We start from the raw sequence: 19,411 nt of genomic DNA, 5'->3' as shown, positions 1-19,411 counted from the left end.
AAGCAAAAAAAGAATGAACTGTGAAGAGATATGAGCCAAGAAGGTAGCATCAAGACCCTGCAGTTCAAGGTGCTCATCTTCTGACTGCTTACAATGCTTCTAAAATTCCTTTGTAATCTTAAAGTTTGGGGGGGTTCATTAAATTTATTGGAGGTATTTGAATATTTTGAAGAAAATACATTGTTCTAGAGATTTCAATGATAGTGAACTATACTGTGTATAGTTCACTGTGTGTAGTTAACATTAAACTGCCCTTGAATTAAATACTGACTGAATGAAAATGCATAAGTATTAATGCACCAAGTTCTATGTCTGTTTGTAGTCATTCAAACCTTCTGTGGCCAAGTGTTCTCTTGCATTTCTATCATTACAAGGAAACAGATTCAGAAGCAAAGGCGATTTTAGGTGCTCTGTGAATGCCCATTGGATTGACTGTTCCTGGAAACATGGACAGACTACAGTTTGTTTTCTGGATCCTGAACAGATTTTGGGATTAGAAAGCTTTCTTTTTGACTTACGAAAGACTAACGTGAATACAAACAGACAAAACTGAGGGTATTAAAGGAACTGTAATTAAAACAAAACAAAGCAAAAAAACCCCAACAAACTTAAATCCCACAATGGAAAAATCAGCAACAAACAGCGCTTGAATTGATTACACAGTATAGACTCCAGTACAATTAGGCAGAGGGGGGTCAGAATTTTCATTCCAAATCTGGGCATCTAAACTGCATGTAGCAGTTTGTGAGGGACAAACTGACCCTCTGTGTTCATCAGTATATGGATTGATATGAATATATCAGTATATGACCAAAGACATGTGAAAATGCTCATACCTAGTAATAAAGTGTCTCTAAAGAACTTGATGTCTTTGTACTTGTTTCTTTTGTTATCGTGGAAATTGTCATTCCACAAGTGTCTCTCAGTATCCTTGAGTCTGTGATCCTTCATATCAGCTACACAAAATTTATAGCAAGAAAGGCAAGGCAGTAAGAGGAGTCAAATTTATTTAAAATAGATCATTTGTGGATTAAAGTGAATGATACCCCTAAATGAGAGACATTTGAGATAAATTACATTGTTTATTGAACCTATTTTTAATTATGTTGGTGATTTTTTGTTATTTTTAATGTTATGTTTTTATTATTTTTCTTAGCACAGATGTTTCATGCTTGCTTGACGTGTTTTATTTTAAATTACTTTATTGTAAGGCAGTATGTTAGCTATTTGACTCACTGACTTTGTTGGCTCTTCATTATGTAGTCAACAAAAAAGAGTGGAATAAGAAGACTAGGGTGACTAGGGAACAGGGTGACTCAGTAGCAACTTAAGATCTTACCTGGATAAAATATAAATTTTATGATTGACAGAAGTTTGACTAATTTGATTACTAAAGGATCCAAGTACAGGAAGTAACAAAGATGTGTATAAATGAAGCTGAATCATCATCTGCCGTAAGTAGATGATGTTTCCTTGCTAATGAGAGATGCTATAAAACAATGTCATATGAAAATGTAGTATCACTGAAAACCAGGCATACTTGACACATTGATCAGCCTGAGTGTGAAGACTACACTGTCAGTATAAATACGTCAATGTGATTTCTTTGGCTGGATTTCTGCCCTAATTGCATTTAGAGTGAAAGGAATTTTGCCTGTGTCCAAACACAGGCCCATCCTCATAAGTCCTCTGTAAATAAATAAAGCTATATAGCTTCTGCATACTGTTCCTACTTGTCCTTTTTATCATTTGTTTCAACTAATTGTTTTGCCTGGCTGTTGCATACATGTGTTAAAACTCAGAAAATTAATTCATGTGAGACTTCAAGTGAGAAGTTTGAAAGCAGAATTATTCTCTGACCCTATCTGCAAGTGAAATGTGTTCCACAACTTCATTTACTAGGTATTTTCACATTCAAAACACCTCTGTCGATCAGTTATGCTGCCTCTGGGTAGAATCTTTTGGATTCTAAAACTTGTCTTTATTACAAAGTTTCAGAAGTGGAAGAGTTTAGCAGTAAAAATGTATTTAAAAAAAAAGCAAACAAAATAAAAAACCAACAATTGCATAATACAAAAATATTTGCTTTTCAGATGAGATCACTTAAGTGAGAAAATTAGCAACCACTTCTAAGCTTCTTAAGTTATTTATGAAGAGGGTTTTGCCACTGAAATTGAATAACTAGTTAAGAACACAGATGCAACTTCTAATTTTTCATTAATTATGAAATTCATATGTTTTATTTCTTTTGATTCTCTTGAAAGTTTCAAAGTAAATGAATAGATACTTTTTTCTATCCTATTAACGTGTGTATTAACTCATGTTTGCATGGCTATGCTAACTGTCTAAGTATGGGAATGTCAACTGTGCTTTTTTCCTGTTTATAGCCTACCAGCTCCGGGTCTGCCAGCCTCCAACAAATATACCAAATGCTGAAATTCTAACTGAGGATGATGAATTCGAAATAGGTAATATAAAAGAAAATAAAAGCAACATTTGTTTTAAAAAAAGGATTACTATGCACAGAAACGTCTTGCTTTTCAGGATGCAAATCATGCCTGTAATGTTAGATTCCCTATACTTCCTGAATCCCATCAAATTTTCAGAGATCACATATAAGTAAGACAGTAACTTCTTGCTAATTAATTTCATTTTAAAATACATTTCTCATTGTCTTATACTGAAAAAAAAAAACCACACAAAAAAACAAACCACAAAAGAACTTGTAGACAATGGTATATTATGTACCAGAATTAAGGTTCTGTGACCTGAAGGGTAAAATCAAATTTATAAAAATTAGGTGGATCGGGAAGGATGACATTCTGACCTTCTAGGATGTGTTAATGATATTACTTGGCCACCCGTCATTCAAAGAAATATGACCTATATGATCAGACATCAAATGTCTGATCAGCTAGTTTTGCTCACATTATTGGAAAGAAAAATAAATTTATTTTTAATACATACCAGTATTTGAGTAATTATATTGGTAACAAAGGGAAAAGACTTTTTTTTCCTGTAAACTGGACCAAAGAGAACTGTTGGGATGTACAAATTTTGATTTTTATTGGTACATAAATCTATATGAATTTTAATTTCTGAATTAAAAAATGACAGTTTCTTATTCTCACCATGCCAATTTTAGATATCATCAACTAAGTCCAGTTCCTATTTAATTTTTTTCCCCTTAGGATTGTATGGGTTACTGACTTGATCTTATCTCTTTATTTACTTCCATAATGGTTATCCAATAAATTATATTGCTTAAAGTTTTGTGGACACATGGTTCACACAGCATCAGTCAAACCCAGACAAATTAGCAAACTATACAACTAATAATGTGGTGGAAAACAGTGACAGATAGCACAGTGTGCAACACAATGCTCATTTACCACATTTCTTAGACTAATCAAAGTTGTTTATGCCAGAGGTCATTTAGCCCATTATATATGGCAGCAAGAAACTTCATTAATCAATATTTTTTCAGAGCTAAAAGTCCCAGTTAATTGCTGTTTAATGTTTCTTTTTTTTTTTTTTTTTTTTTGTGTTTTGTCGTCTTCTATTTTTCCAAACAGGAGACATAATAAGATACCAGTGTCAACCAGGCTTTACATTGGTTGGTAATGAGATTCTGACATGCCGACTAGGTGAAAGGCTTCAGATGGATGGAGCACCACCTACTTGTCAAGGTTTTTTCTCCTTTTTCTTTTCCTCCTTCCAGACCAGCTGAATGGTGATTCCTTAAATGCTCTCCACTACCTCTTTACATAAGATGGCACACTGCAAATATTTCAGACTTTTTGATGCTACTCCCAATATTTTTTTCTCTATGTGTGTGTGTATGCATGTGTGTGTTCATGTTTTCCTCTTATTCAAAACTACGAATAGAGTTATAACACTATCTCATTTTTAAGGTCAAAACAAGATTACAATGCTGCCAACAACAAACATCACATTTTAAACCAGTCTTTATTAATCTGACATTTGATGTGTAATGCTAGAATGGAAAGTTTCCATCATTTTTGAAGAAAATGCAAGAGTTTTCTTTCATTAGGGAGCTAATCGAGATAAACCTTGCACATAATTTATTTTAAAAAATGTAGTCACTTTAAAGTTTCAGTGATGGGCTTATGTTCCATCACTGGAGCAGGTTGGACAGAGAAGTTGTGGATGCCCCTTCCCTGGAAGGGGTCAAGGCTAGGTTGGATGGGGCATTGGGTAACCTGGTTTAAGGGAGGTGTCCCTGCCCATGGGTGATCTTTAAGGTCCCTTCCAACCCAAACCATTCTATGATTCTATGAATCTTACTAACTCTACCATGTATTTCCAGAAAGGCAAACATATATGATAAGACATTTTGAGTCTTATCTCAAAAAAAAAAAACAATAGTTGTTGTGATATTCCTTCATGATCCATCTAGTCCTGAGGTTAATATTCTAACATCTACTGCAAGATTAAAATATGTTCCCAAATCAGTCATAATAAATGCAGTTGATTTACATTTGTATTAAATTAAAAATACTGCCATCTGGATTTTCTACCAATCAGATGTTGTTGTTTGGGGTTTTTTTCCCCAGGAATTTTAATTAATTAGCATATCTATAAAACACTCATGATGAAAGATTTATTTGGAAATAGTAAATTAACTGTGAAGAAATCTACTACTTTTACAAGTTAAGCTTTAATATTTGAATGTTTCTTAGTAATTTCTGAAGTTTCAAACTGGTGCACAATTTAGTTGTTACAAATTTCAACATCGGTATACTAATTTTTAGAACTTAATTATGACTAAAATGTTCAACTGGGTTTTCAGATGTCTCATAAATATACCTTTTTCTGCATTCCTGAAAAACTGGAAGTGCTGAATAAACTATTTCCCCCTGTTTTTATGCACAAAACTATGCAAAAGTCAAAATCATTCATAGAAATAAAATAGGTCTAATTCTTAAAAATGCAAAGTGGTCTTGAATTGGGAGTTTTATAAGGACTTTAACAATGATAATTTCTGAAAATGTGTGCATTTATTTAGGTACGATTGTGTCTAGGAGTAGCTTCCAATAGCAATTTAAATTAAAATCCTAACTTAGCAGGCTCATAGCATTTAATGGGTGGAAAACCATAGTAACCTCCTCCAGGCACTGCTTTAAGTGTTAAAATGATGGAATAATAGGTAGGACAAACAGAGACATATGAGTTGGTCCTGAGGCATTCTCTCAGCACATGTTGCTGAAGGCATATTTATATTCATTGCAAGATCCCAGGCAAAAACTTAGGAATGATGACTTCAGTTACCATAATCTTTCCTCTGTCACATATAATGCGAAATATTGGATCAAATACTAAATATTAAATCAGTGTTTCTATCGTTTCAGTCTAAAGCTGAATGAAATTAACACAAACTTCACAGTTAGTAGACTCAGAAAATTAAAAAAAAAAAAAAAGATTCAAAGGAATTAGTTAAAACATTTAAAATGAGCATTCAAAGTGGCCACCTGGAATAAGCCACAACATAATTTTCTTTTGTATTTATTTATATAATGTGTAAGTTTGAAGATCGCAATATGTAAGCTAAATTTCAATATCAAAATATAGATCAATAGAGACCTTTGTGGAATACAGTGGTGGCAAAATTATATGCCTAAAATGTCTGTCTGTCTTTATTTTATTATACTACGCTGGTTTATGCATAAGCTACCATACTTTAATTGTGCAGGCTATAAACATTACATAGGACAAATAAACTCAGCTCTTCTGTTGGTTCATATTAGTATTAGTTTACTAATTCTTTTCACCAGGCAGAACATGTGCTTATTGTTAGACTTCATAGAGTTAAATTCTGTTGCCTTAACCTAGTGCATACGTTAGACACTTTAGCCAGTGTTAAGTGATTTTTACTTGAATTTTGATTCAATTTTTAATTGTAAATAATATATATAAATTATATATATAATATTATAATATATACTATATTTTATATAGTATATATTTTATATGTATATATTATATATTATATAATATATATGTATAATTATATAGATAATTATTATAAATAATACCAACATTCAACATTCATTTATTTATTCAATCTGAAGAGTGCTGCTGAACAGAATTTAAATAGCAATATTTTAGTTTTGAATCTAATGTATTGCAGTAAAGATAACAATAACAAGTTATCCCTAGGAAAAAATATTGAAGCAAAACCTATTTAAGATTTTATTTCATTCTTTTAATTGTTACAGGTTAGTTTACACCACATTTAGTACTATTTAAAACTATGCCGCCTTTTTTTCTATTTTTCTCTGATGTCTATCAGTTAGATAAGCATTTCTGAAAATTCTTGAAGAACCTTCAGATCCTTTAGATCAGAAAATAATTGGTAACTTCCACAAGCTTATGCCAACGTCTATCATCTTCTTTTGTTAAAATAGAGTATTTCCCATAGGCAGCAAGTAACTTTGTCCTTAATTTTCCTTGAAATTAGCTTCTACTTTCAGGATAAAATGAAAGCTTCAGAATACGAAGATTCAAACTGAATTTTGCATCACAATTAGTGGACCCTGAGAAAATTCTTGAATGATGACTCTCAGCTATGTCTTAGCCACATTAGCTCAGATTCATAAAAGAACATAGCAACCCAATTCCCAAGAGAATCCATTGTACAGAAATAAGTCTTCAAGCTCTCTGTAAAATTCCTGAGGGATGTTTACCTGGAGGTCCTGAAATTGAGGACAGTTTGCAAAGCAGAACCATATGGAGACAGCAAAACTAGCTGTGAATAACCTAGTGCAGTCAGATGACTATGATGCTTTTCCTGCCTTCCTGACACACCTCTCTGTGTGTGTTTATATATATGTATGTACGTATAAAGCTTGAGAGGATTAGTTCTTTCATTTGCTTAAGATAAAGTCTGTATCACAATTGTAGTTTGACAGCCAGATTCTGGCCATATGAGTATTCTCATGTGGAGTGGAGGTGTTACATTCAATCTCTTCTTGACAAATTGAAACAAATACAGGACATGAGACACAACTTAAATTTAGCAATTAGATGCTAATTTTGAAAGTGAGAGATTAATATTTTAAAATATATTGACAGATTCCTTTCTCGTTTTCGAGGTCTGGTTGGGTGGGGCTTTGGGAAACCTAATCTAGTGAAAGGACTCCCTACCCGTGGCAGGGAGTTGGACTAGATAAACTTTAATGGACCTTCCAAGCCAAACCATTCTATGGTTCTATGAATCTATGAGTTTTGTTTATGAAGCTGATTATTCTTTTTCTCTCTCTTCTCTGTGTTTCTGTGTTCTCTACCTCTCTTCATAGTCCAGTGACTTTTTCCCCCTAAAATCTGATTTTGTATTTAATAAACCAGGATTGTTTTCAGTGTTCTTGAGACATCTAAGGTCCTATTATTTTTTTGTAACTTGTAATGGCTCAGTACTAAGTCACTTCATGTAAGGGTTAGTTGCAAATTGAAAACAAACAGATTTTAAGACTCCTGTTAAGTAGTGTTCTGTTCTGAATAAACTGCAGGCACAAATTCATATACCATGAAGCAAAACAAGTTCTTGAAAAAAGTTCCAATAACATGGTAATTCCAAATATTTTTGTTTAATGAGATTGTTATTCTCTGTAGACCTGGTAAATCCAGATAAATTCAAAATCAAGCCTCTTCATCATACTTTTAAAGACCATTTTGCTCAATTTCAGCAGCTGCTTTAAATAGTGGTGATAACTTATATACAAAGTAGCATTTATCATGCTAGCATCCTCTGTCCCTCCTGAAACTATGTCAATTAAGAATAGCCAGACCTCCTATGTATTTTCTAGCACAGCTGTAAGCAGAAGATTGATAACTTCAGAAATTGATGTGAAATATAAGAAAAAATAATTCTTTAGAGTAAGGTGAAGGTATGGTAGGCAATACCTTCTGAACAAGTCAGTAGGGATGGAGCAGAAGTCTTTTTTAATCCCTGCAGGAAACATTCTCATGTTGTGAGAGCCTCTCACAGAAATGTTTTAGAGAAAAGGGTAAAGCATGTCCCTTTTCTTATTTCCTAAAGTTAAATTTGGGTAAAAGGATATCAGCAATTAAGAAATTCAGATTTTTATAATTTCTTCTTCAGCTGGGTTACATCTACTCATCAGGGAAATAGTCTGTCTCTGTGTTACAAAAAAGGAAAGTAGCCAGTTGTCTGAACTTGAGAGTTCACTAGAAATGTGAACATATAACCAAAAATCACTCATACACAGATTTAATAGAAAGGAAGTGGTTTATAGCTGTAGATTCAATATGCACATAATATATATGAAGCAGTTACACATCTGTTATGCTTAACAAAGAACTGGAAGATAATGAGGAATATGGAGTTTAAATAAATAAATATCTATTTTTCTATCTCATGGTGATATTTGTATTTTTACTTTTAAGTGCAGCAGAAATTGCCTATTTTTTTTTCTCCTAATTTCATAGAATCGTAGAATCGTAGAATCATAGGGTTGGAAGGGACCTCTGGAGATCATCTAGTCCAACCCCCCTGCCAGCGCAGGGTCACCTAGAACATGTTGCACAGGAATGCATCCAGGCAGGTTTTGAATGTCTCCAGAGATGGAGACTCCACCACCTCTCTGGGAAGCCTGTTCCAGTGATCTGCCACCCTCAAAGGAAAGAAGTTCCTCCTCATGTTTAGGTGGAACTTCCTATGCTCAAGTTTGTGCCCATTACCTCTTGTCCTGTCGTCGGGCACCACTGAAAAGAGCCTGGCCCCATCCTCCTGACACCCATCCTTTAAGTATTTATAAGTGTTGATGAGATCCCCCCTCAGCCGTCTTTTTTCCAGACTGAAGAGACCCAAATCCCTCAGCCTTTCTTCATAAGAGAGATGTTCCAGTCCCCTAATCATCTTGGTAGCTCTCTGCTGCACCCTCTCCAGCAGTTCCCTGTCCCTCTTGAACCGGGGAGCCCAGAACTGGACACAGTACTCCAGATGTGGCCTCACCAAGGCAGAGTAGAGGGGGAGGATGACCTCCCTCCACCTGCTGGCCACACTCTTCTTGATGCACCCCAGGATGCCATTGGCCTTCTTGGCCACAAGGGCACATTGCTGGCTCATGGTCATCCTGTTGTCCTCCAGGACTCCCAGGTCTCTTTTGGATGGGCTGCTCTCCAGCAGGTCAGCCCCCAACCTGTACTGGTGCATGGGGTTATTCCTCCCCAGGTGCAGCACCCTACACTTGCCCTTATTGAATTTCATAAGGTTCCTCCTTGCCCAACTCTCCAGCCTGTCCAGGTCTCTCTGTATGGTGGCACAGCCTTCTGGTGTGTCAGCCACCCCCCCCGGCTTTGTGTCATCAGCAAACTTGCTGAGGGTGCACTCTATCCCCTCACCCAGGTCATTGATGAATATATTGAAGAGGACTGGGCCCAGTACTGACCCCTGGGGATCACCACTCATCACTGACCTCCAACTAGACTCTGTGCCCCTAATCACTACCTTCTGAGCTCCGTCTTTCAACCAGTTATCTATCCACCTTACTGTCCATTCATCAAGCCCACTTTTCCTAAGCTTCCCTATGAGGATGCTGTGGGAGACCATGTCAAATGCCTTGCTTAAGTCAAGGCACATCTACTGCCCTCCCCTCATCTATCCATCCAGTCATGCCATCATAGAAGGCTATCAGATTAGTCAGACATGGTTTCCCCTTGGTGAATCCATGTTGAGTACTTCTGATAGCTTTCTTTTCCTCCACATGCCTTGAGATGACGCCCAGAACGAGCTGTTCCTTCATCTTTCCAGGGGTGGAGGTGAGGCTGACCGGCCTGTAGTTTCCTGGCTCCTCCTTCTTGCCTTTTTTGAAGACTGGAGTGACGTTGGCTTTCCTCCAGTCCTCAGGCCACCTCGCCTATTCTCCAGGACCTTTCAAAGATGATGGAGAGTGACCCAGCAATGACTTCGCCAGCTCCCTCAGCACTCTCGGGTGTATCCCATCGGGGCCCATGGACTTGTGAATATCTAATTGATCGAATTGATCCCACACTCGATCCTCCTCAACCCAAGGGAAGTCTTCTTTCTCCATTACTTCCCCAATGCCTGGGACTCCCAAGGGCTGGGCCAAGCAGTAAAGACTGAAGCAAAGAAGGCATTCAGTAACTCCGCCTTCTCTGCATCCTCCGTCACCATGGCTCCTGTCTCATTCAACAGTGGGCCCGCAACTTCTCTGGTCTTCCTTTTGCTTCCAATATACTTGTAGAAGCCCTTCCTGTTGAGCTTGACATCCCTAGCCAGGTTTAAGATCTTTAGTTTAGTTTAGTTTTAGCCAGGTTTTATCTTTATTTCCTCATGAAGTGTTTGTCATATGGTGAACTGTTGTACCTGTTTTTAAATGGAGGAGAAATTAGATGAATTGCTCAACGTCAGCCTGAAATTCTCTAGTTCATTCAGAATTATAACACCAACATCTTGACTGCTAGTCATAGGCTTTGATTTTAAAAAGTCTTTGCTGCTTTTTTTTGGTAAGAAACAGGAAAGAAATGGGTCTGTATAAGGTGTGGTGAAGTGAAATATAATTTCAAGTGTTTTTCATTGCATGTAAAGGCAATAACCAATTTTCTGAGGTTTCTCTGAATCTAAAAACTAGGTAGCTGTATTAGCACAGGTCTTCTTCTAGTCTAATTAGTCCTTCTGAGTCCTACTGAGCACAAAATGTCAGCCTGAAGCATATCTTTTATTTTCTGGACCAAAGGCATCAAGTCTGAATAGTACTTACATTGTGTGTAGCTTAACTGAGAACCTCAAAATTTAGGTGCTGTTTTATACAGATTGTTGGAGGGATCAATTACTCTTTGTTTAGAATCTGACAACCCAAAATCAGTGTCTTCAAGTTTCGCTTTCAGTGCAAGACTTTACCTGGAATTATTGCTGACAGTAATAGTAATCTGAGGGGAAAAACAAAAGTCTATGGTTCACTTTTTGAACAATGCAACAATTTAGTACTTTAGCACGGACTACAAAATTATCTTATATTCTGGAGAATGAAAGAAGAAAAATGTCATGAATTGGTAATTTCTGAGGGTTGTGGGGATTATTTTCAAGATAAACATTACTTAAGATTTTTTTCTGTATTTATAGAAATAAAATAAGTAATGCAGATCTTTCAAACTCAGGAAAATCTTGCCAATCACATGAAGCAGAAATAGTGGGCTTTAGATTTTTTTAGCAATCTTTCTGTTTCACAGTGCTCTGTCCAGCCAATGAAATGCGTCTGGATTCAACAGGAGTCATACTGAGCCCTGGATATCCTGACAGCTACCCAAATCTTCAGATGTGTGCATGGACCATAACTGTGGAAAAGGGTTATAATATTAGCATGTTCTTTGAATTCTTCCAGACAGAAAAGGAATTTGATATCCTTGAGGTGTTTGATGGTAACTATAGGATGCACAACTTTGAATTATACTTTTTCTATATATATGTATTTTCACATTGCATCTGTGTGATCACTGTTGTTTACGCATACCATAATTTGTCAGTATAAAATATCGTAATTTGTCAGCATGAAATACCTTAAATAAGCAATTATTTGATTTCTTGTGCTAAAAAGAACTGTTGGATTATGGTGTTTCCAAATTGTACTGCATTATTATGTTTAGAAATAATTTTGTTTCTGTACTAGAGAGATACTATCTAGTGTATAACATGTAATGTCAACTTCCATTTCTAATTCAGATTAATTTACCATTTGCTTGAGGATGTTTTCTATGTATATTAATTGTATGCATATAATTTATTGTATGTTATTTTAAACTTTGTAACTCCTTTTTTTGTTGCCTTTTTTGTCTTTTTTTGTTTGTTTGTTTCTTCCTTGTATCAAGGACCAAACAGTCATAGCCCATTGCTCATTTCTCTCAGTGGGGACTATTCATCTTCTCTAAATATAACCAGCAATGGCCATGAAGTATTTCTCCGGTGGTCAGCAGATCATGGCACCAATAAAAAAGGTTTCAGGATAAGATATATAGGTACGCAAATCAGACTTTCTCTAATGTGCATAAAATTTCAATATGGAACATATTTATTTATGTGAAAAGGGTAATGTTAGCTATATTTTGTCCAGACTGAAAGGAAATCCATTCTGTTTTATATATGAACCTGATGATACAGATCTTGTGAGGAAAAAAAAACCCACACACCTTAAGTAGGATTATGAAAAACATGTGCTCTGTAGAGATTTAAGTAAATGTTTCACAGGACTTTAAAATGGCATAAGCCATTGTATTCTAAATAATTCACCAAAAAAACCCCCTGAACACCAGATTCAGTGTATTAGCCATGGATTTATGGTGGCATTCATAAATATCATTAAAATCTATTTTAGATTTGCTAGTTCCCTTCAGTTCATTGTAACACAGAACTTGAAAGGAATAACTTATTTAGGACCAGAAGGAAAAGATTATTTGAAAAGAATTATGTGCAGTATGCCCTTGATGCTTCCTTCCAAAAAAAATGAACTAAAATTCTGTAACTTACCTGTTTAAAAAAGAAGATGGTGGAAAAAAAAAAAACAAAACAGCTGTAGAAGTGAGCTATTACTATATTTCCTTTGAGGCTACTAAAACCTGAAGCCCTTATAAAACCCCCCTATTCTTTCACCTTAGTGAAATTGCTTGATGCATGCATGATCAGGATACAAAATACAACAACTTTTAGTGATGTTTTCTCACCTTGTTATCAGATGTCCACTGAATTCAACAAGAATTTGTCAAAAAATGTCATCTGGATTCTAAATGGATCTTTTATTTATTCAATATTTTATGTTTAAAGCTCTCTACTGTAGCACTCCAGAGTCCCCTCCACATGGTTTCATTGTCAGTCAGACAGGTGGACAGCTCAACAGTATGGTTCGCTGGGCTTGCGATCGAGGTTTTCGGCTCGTTGGGAAAAGTACTGCTGTATGCAGGAAGTCTCCATATGGTTATTACTCATGGGATGTTCCAGTCCCAGCTTGTCAAGGTAAATTCTTTCATTATAAAATAATACGCCCTAAAAAACTTTCTTTTTCTTTTTCTAATGTAAGCCATCAGTTCTCTGACTTAAAATGAATAGCAGGTAATTATTTAATGGTCATACCTCTGTACCAAAATATTTCCACCTTGTAAAACTTACAAAAGCAAATGTATTTTTAAGAAACAGTATTTCAACAGAATATGCTAACACTAGCGGATACTAAAAACAATGTACATCACTGTAAGGGAAAATACTCCACAAATTTAAAATATTAAATTATTCAAAAATAAATTAAAAACTGAATATTTAGTAAAGTTCATTTATCATTGTCCAAGAACTATATAAAAAAATGAAAGACCTGAAACTTGCTACATTTCCAAGAACAGGAAACTGGACCAAAAAAGCATTGCCTATGATGTCATTCTAACCTTTTGTGGTTTAAATTGTAATTTGAAATAGAATTCATTGAGTTAACTCTATATTTAGTTTCTTCTGCCTTATAAAAGCAAAATATGTTATGCTAACAAGGAAAAGAAAATGGTTATTTAATACCCATCACAATTGTATCCTACTTCTTCCTTTCCTGAAAAGAATGCTGTTTTTCTGATAACTTATTTATATCAGTCTTCAGTGAAATATTAGAATGGTTTTTTTTCATGAAAATTTACAGATGTCTTTATGCAAAATATATATATTTTGTTCATGTTAACTAGTAGAGATAAATGCTATAGGAATGTTCCATGTTAATTTCTCATGAGTTTTTTTTGACAAAAAGTCTTTGAACAATATGTTTCTGAAGAAAAACTATCTAACCTTTGTCAAAGATGAAACAATCTCGGTTTCAAACCTTTTTGATAAATTACTATTAATATAAAAGGTATGCCTGTATTTTTAAAAACTGAAAGTCCTCATAAGAACCCAACCAACCAGGCAGTGCATTTGCTACATATCATTCTTTAGCTTTTTCTTCTCATCAGTTATCTAAGCACTGCCTTCATGACAGTTATTTGTAGAACGTGATCAGATTGTTAATTAGAAGTATCAAACAATGTGGAATGCAAAAAAAAAAAAAAAAAAGCCAAACAACTTACCAAATTCAAATAGCAGATGATTATTCCCAACATACTGAGTAGAGTTCAGTAATCGAAATAGTTGGAATACTCAGATAATACTGTAGGAACAAGTGGAGTTAAGTGCTTAGTAATCTCATGATGTCTGATCAAGTGCAAAGACTGTTGATAACAACTGTTAGCGTATTGAAAATTATTTAATATATGTATTACTTGAATAACAGTTAATTCTAATTTTGCATTTAATGAGGGCTAGCTTTGATACACGATGTGAGCTTTATTAAATTCTTCCAAGTAGTCCTTGTGCATGAAAAGTGGTTTGTAGCCATGATATAGCTGCAATTCACAACGGCAAACTCTTCGGATTCAACCTCAGGAATAAGCTGTTTCCATAGATGAGTCATACAGCTAAGCTTCCTGTTGTTTTGCTGAGGTGAAAATGATATAGATATGGATGATGATATAGAAGATTTATGATATGATCTCTTGTATGAAAAGGTTGAAAACACCATTAGTAAACATCCCTCATGTTCTTTCACAGAGGATATGTACATCACACGAGGGCTTTGCCATTCTCCCTACTACTGAGCAGTGCAGCTTCACCAAAAAATAGTTCTAACTCTTTTAAGTAGGGGCAAGTGGCTTTTAGAACGTCATGATATAGAGGATGGATGTTGTTTTAACAACTATTTTAACCGCCAGTCAGAATTTACCAAATATTTTGCCAGGTGATATCAGATGACAGTGTCATAGTCTTACTTTCTACTTCACATTCTTTGTCATTTCTAGCATAACTAGCAAAGCCATTTTAATCAGTTCTTTCACACATCTGAATGTACGATTGCCACAGATGACCGTTTAACACAGGAAAAAAAGTGTTAGGCTTTTTTTTTTTTTTACATAGCAATGCAAGGGAAAAAAAAATATTTGCAATTTCTTTAAAAACTATCTCATTTTAATCTATTTGTTTTCTGTCTCCTAAATGAAGATTACTCATCAAATCACGGTAGTAGTTACTGGCATCATCCTATAGGAAATTAGAAATCTAAGGCCTCAAAAATTATGAATTCTTTAATGATACCTTTACAATCAGCACAGCTAGTGGTTTGTGGTAGTTTGGTGGGCTTTTTTAACAATACTAATTTCTTGGCAAACATTTTTTACTGTCAGCAGAGTATTTCATGACTGTAATTAAACTAATGCTTTCTCTTTACATTTTTCCTTTTGTATCTGTACAATTATTATCACTTTTGAATCCTCTTCTGTAACTAATGAAAGCCAGTAGCCTTTTCCGCTACAGCTTTTTTTTTCCAAATTCATGAGTAATGTTAGAGCAATTTTTAATATTCTTATTCTTATAACTACATGAATAGAAATCTTGATCTCTGAACCTCTAAATAGATAATACCAGCCATTCTTCAAATCACTTGCACTGCAGGACTGGCAGAACATGAAAAATACAGACACACACTTTAAGTCTGGTTAATTTTTTTTTTACATAATTTATAGAACTAAACATATCTCAGTAAAGAGACTCAATGCAGTAGTAAGGAATCAAGAGGAAATGCCTCAAGCCAGACTTCAACAATTACCTGAAACCTGTTTCAAGGTCAATACAAAAGCACCCTTCCTCTGTCATGAAAAGAAGTAAAAGGAAACTGCTTCAGAATCTAGTATTGTATTAGTATAATGGTAACAGTAATACAAATTAATTACAAACTTTTAGTGTTCTAACTTTTAGATTTTAACTATTCTGTTTATCTAGACATGCACTAAATGAATCATAACATGAAAGTGTTGTTATCCATGTATCCATCTCAGTTTTAATGATATTAAGCCTCTGATCACAAACCAATAAAATATTCCCATGGTTAACTAAATAATGTGGTCTGATTACGATAAACTTTTGAAAAAATGAATAGGTTTACAATGATCTATCTGAATACAAGAATTAACATGAATTCATATAAATGGTTGAATATTTGCAACTGACCATGGATCTCAGAAGATTCAAAGTGTTTTAAAACATTTATTTTTCTCCCAGTTATTTTTTACATTTTAATTTTTTATCCCAGCATCATATGATTCTTGGTTTTAATTATGAAATTTTTCTCTTGCAAATAAACATTGTCTCACGCAGGCCTCATCAGAATTCAACATTAATATTTTATAATATCATATATGGATAACAGGCAAATGCTTTTACAGGCATTTTAGGTAGACATGTTAAGTAAATAAAGTTTAAAACATAACACTATATCCAGAAGAATTCTCTAGCTCAGTAATCAAAATTGTCTGTAACAGCAGACATAAGTGTTGAATAAGTGGTGATGGTTATGCAAGTGATAGTAAAGCATTAAAAAAAAATTGAAAAGATAGAGAATACCAATAATACCTGGTTATGTATGATAGCTGATGAGTTACGGTTTTCTCAAAAATTAAGCTAAAGTACATTTGTAGTGATCTGGAACAAATATTTGATATGTAAGCCATAATACCTTCTACCTTTACTTTTTTTTTGGTATGTCTATAGGTTTAAGATAAACATATTCATTTACATTAGAATAATTAAAATAGCTATGTGTAGGATAAGTAAGTCTTGCATTTATTCAAAATAGACTTCTGTTTATTTCCAAATGTTTGGCTGTATTAGGATAGGTGTAAAAAACTCTATAACTTATTAAATGCTAAAAAATAGTTGTCATCATTTAAAATGATTTGTAAGGCAATCTACAGGAAATTTATTTTTCATAAATTTCTTAATTCTTCACAAGTTGAATGACCAAGTAGTTAAGTTCAGAGAAGTGTGTCACTGAATAGTTTAAGTCATCTTGCCTATGTTTGAAATGTTCCTGGTAAATCTTATCAGCTCTAGACTAATGTCTAGATACTGCATCAATACTCAATATTTTTCTTATGTCCCTGAGACGTGACAGGTAACTGCATTTGCTAAATGTTGTTCTTAAGTGAGGCAGAGCAAATCTAAGGATCAGAGGTCCTTTATAGGGTGAATTGTCTCATTTCTATTTGGGAAATTGTCATCACAGAAACATTTAATAGTGCCTTAACATTTACTGAGGGGTATTTAAGAACTTCAACCTGATCTAATCATAATTTCTGAAATTTAGGATAAGTCTTTAGAATGTGCTGGTAGTCTTTAAGAACTAATGAAGTTAAGGTCTTCCAAGGTCTTCCAGTATGTGTATCTCTTTGGAATCTGAACTGTGTTCTGAAGTTAGTGAACACAGAATATATTTTAGTGTTTCAGTTGCAATTAAAATTATGATGTTGATTTGCAATACTCTCCAAGTTGACATATAACGACCAAACAGTTCTGTGATAGACCTGTTTTTTGGGCACTGTGGATGCTCCATATTTTTCATTTTTTTCCTGTCAAGCTGTCAGATGTGGCAATAACTTGTCTTGATCTTTTCACATTTTTCCTTTAACCAAAAGCTAAATTTCTCTTCAAGTTTCCCCATATGCAAAACAGGCTCATAACTGCTGTAAACAAAAAATGTCATTGAGTGATTCCTCAGGAGCTCTGTTATCAAGCGTTTGGTGTGCTGAGATGAAACTTGTTTCTTAAAAGTTTAAGGTTAAGGGAAGAATATAGTTTTCTTGTGCCACAAGATTGATTCTGTTAACATCTATAATATGACTCAGAATTTATCAAGCCACAAATGGAGATTTTTGAATACTGAAGCAGTAATTAATCTCAATGGTAGATATAAGACATCTCAGGTTGTATCTACAAAATATCTGTTATATATTTTGCTGATTACTACAAAAGGCAGAATTTGCAGTATGTGAATAAGTAATGCTGTAGCATTTGTTGGTGCTCGGGATTCTAAGAAACAGCTGCTAACGTGTCACAATTCTTTTGGGGGTGGATACCGGTTTTTATACCCTGCTGAATGCTGTCCCTGATGTAACCAAAGGTAGACTTGGTTCTGGCAACTTTATTACTGTTTGAAGCTTCTGGTTTAGTTAACTTGTCACTTTTTGTCAGTCTGGGATCATATCCTTGTACCCTCTGAAAGACGGAATTCAGTGACTCTCTTGGGGCCTTCACTGTCCCCTAGTCACTGTTTTCTTATCTTCTTCTAAACATGTGTTTGTCTCTAGTTGCCAGTAGATACTGTGATAGCCATAAGATATATGATTTTATGATTGCCCAGACAAGGTGATAATAGTTTTCTGTGATTTTTTTCAGTACATTGTGTCCCTTTTTTAAAATATTTACATGCCATATGCAGTTTCTTTTTATGGTAATTTAAGCATATTTTAACATTGGTCCTATCACTTCTGTTCTGCAAGTAGTGATAGCGTTAGTGCTTTACCTGTGTCTCAGCTGTGATTATTAGCTTTGGTACACTGCTACACTGTTGTTATATTGCTTATTAAAGCAGATCTGTCTTACATCAGATCCACTCGCAAGGATCAAGGATTTATACACAGTCTGAGATGCTTAATTTTTCATATGTCTTTGTAGGCAGAATAGATGATCTTTCAGGGTTCAAGATTCCACTTCAAAGTAAAGTGCTTAAGAGTTAAGTGCCTAGGTCTTTTTTTTTTTTTTTTTATCTGACTTACATTAGATGTATGGTGTTAAAATGTGAAAAAGAAAAAAAGATTTGGTTTTGATTTTACTCCCAAGATAGAGCATTATTTAGAGTCAAATGTTTTCTTGCTGCTGAATAATTAAGAAAAAAATAAAAATTATCCTAATGTCTAAGACTGGTGCTTTATTCATTCAACCATGATGATCATATTTTTTCCAGCTATTCTGTATTGCCTCTTCTTTGATTATCTTCTGCATTTTGAATGGATAGCTGCAGAGTTATGAACCGTTGTTATTATTTTTAACCTCCTCCATCAAAAGACAAAAACATCTTGAGATTTAATTCCCTAAAATTTTAAGGGAATTCATTTGTAGGCTTAGCACACATTAATGAGTTAAAAAGTCATTTTTATGAATTTAATACTGTTGATGTTGCAGTGAATAAACCCTTTGAGATGAGCAGAAGCTTATAGTATTATAGTTATATAAAATAACTACATCTTTCTATTTACTCAGCAATATCTTGTGGAATTCCTAAAGCTCCATTAAATGGTGGGATATTAACTACAGATTACTTAGTTGGCACCCGTGTCACTTATTTTTGCAATGATGGATATAGACTATCAGCCAAGGAACTAACTACTGCAGTCTGCCAGCCGGATGGTACCTGGAGCAATCACAATAAAACACCTCGCTGTGTAGGTAAGTAACATGTAAAAACTGTCCAGTGAGTAAGAACCTGGCTAAACATTTTTTTTATTTATCAAAGGTGCAAAT

The 19,411-nt window shown here is 34.5% G+C and overlaps 1 protein-coding gene across 4 annotated transcripts in view; it reads left to right on the top strand.

Annotated features, from left to right (window-relative positions):
- Positions 1-19,411, top strand: part of CSMD3 (CUB and Sushi multiple domains 3) — a 680,626-nt gene that overhangs the window by 584,977 nt on the left and 76,238 nt on the right. For all 4 annotated transcript variants that reach the window (XM_063327428.1, XM_063327427.1, XM_063327426.1 and 1 more), the window contains 6 exons: positions 2,388-2,468; positions 3,576-3,689; positions 11,233-11,421; positions 11,869-12,015; positions 12,818-13,006; positions 19,151-19,336. In XM_063327428.1, the coding sequence (XP_063183498.1) occupies positions 2,388-2,468; positions 3,576-3,689; positions 11,233-11,421; positions 11,869-12,015; positions 12,818-13,006; positions 19,151-19,336 (906 nt within the window). The remainder of the gene's footprint in view (positions 1-2,387; positions 2,469-3,575; positions 3,690-11,232; positions 11,422-11,868; positions 12,016-12,817; positions 13,007-19,150; positions 19,337-19,411) is intronic.

The sequence above is a fragment of the Chroicocephalus ridibundus genome, chromosome 2, assembly GCF_963924245.1.
Source record: "Chroicocephalus ridibundus chromosome 2, bChrRid1.1, whole genome shotgun sequence".
Taxonomy (NCBI): domain Eukaryota; kingdom Metazoa; phylum Chordata; class Aves; order Charadriiformes; family Laridae; genus Chroicocephalus; species Chroicocephalus ridibundus.
Note: the sequence above shows the minus strand (reverse complement) of the source record. Positions and strands in the feature narration are given on the sequence as shown.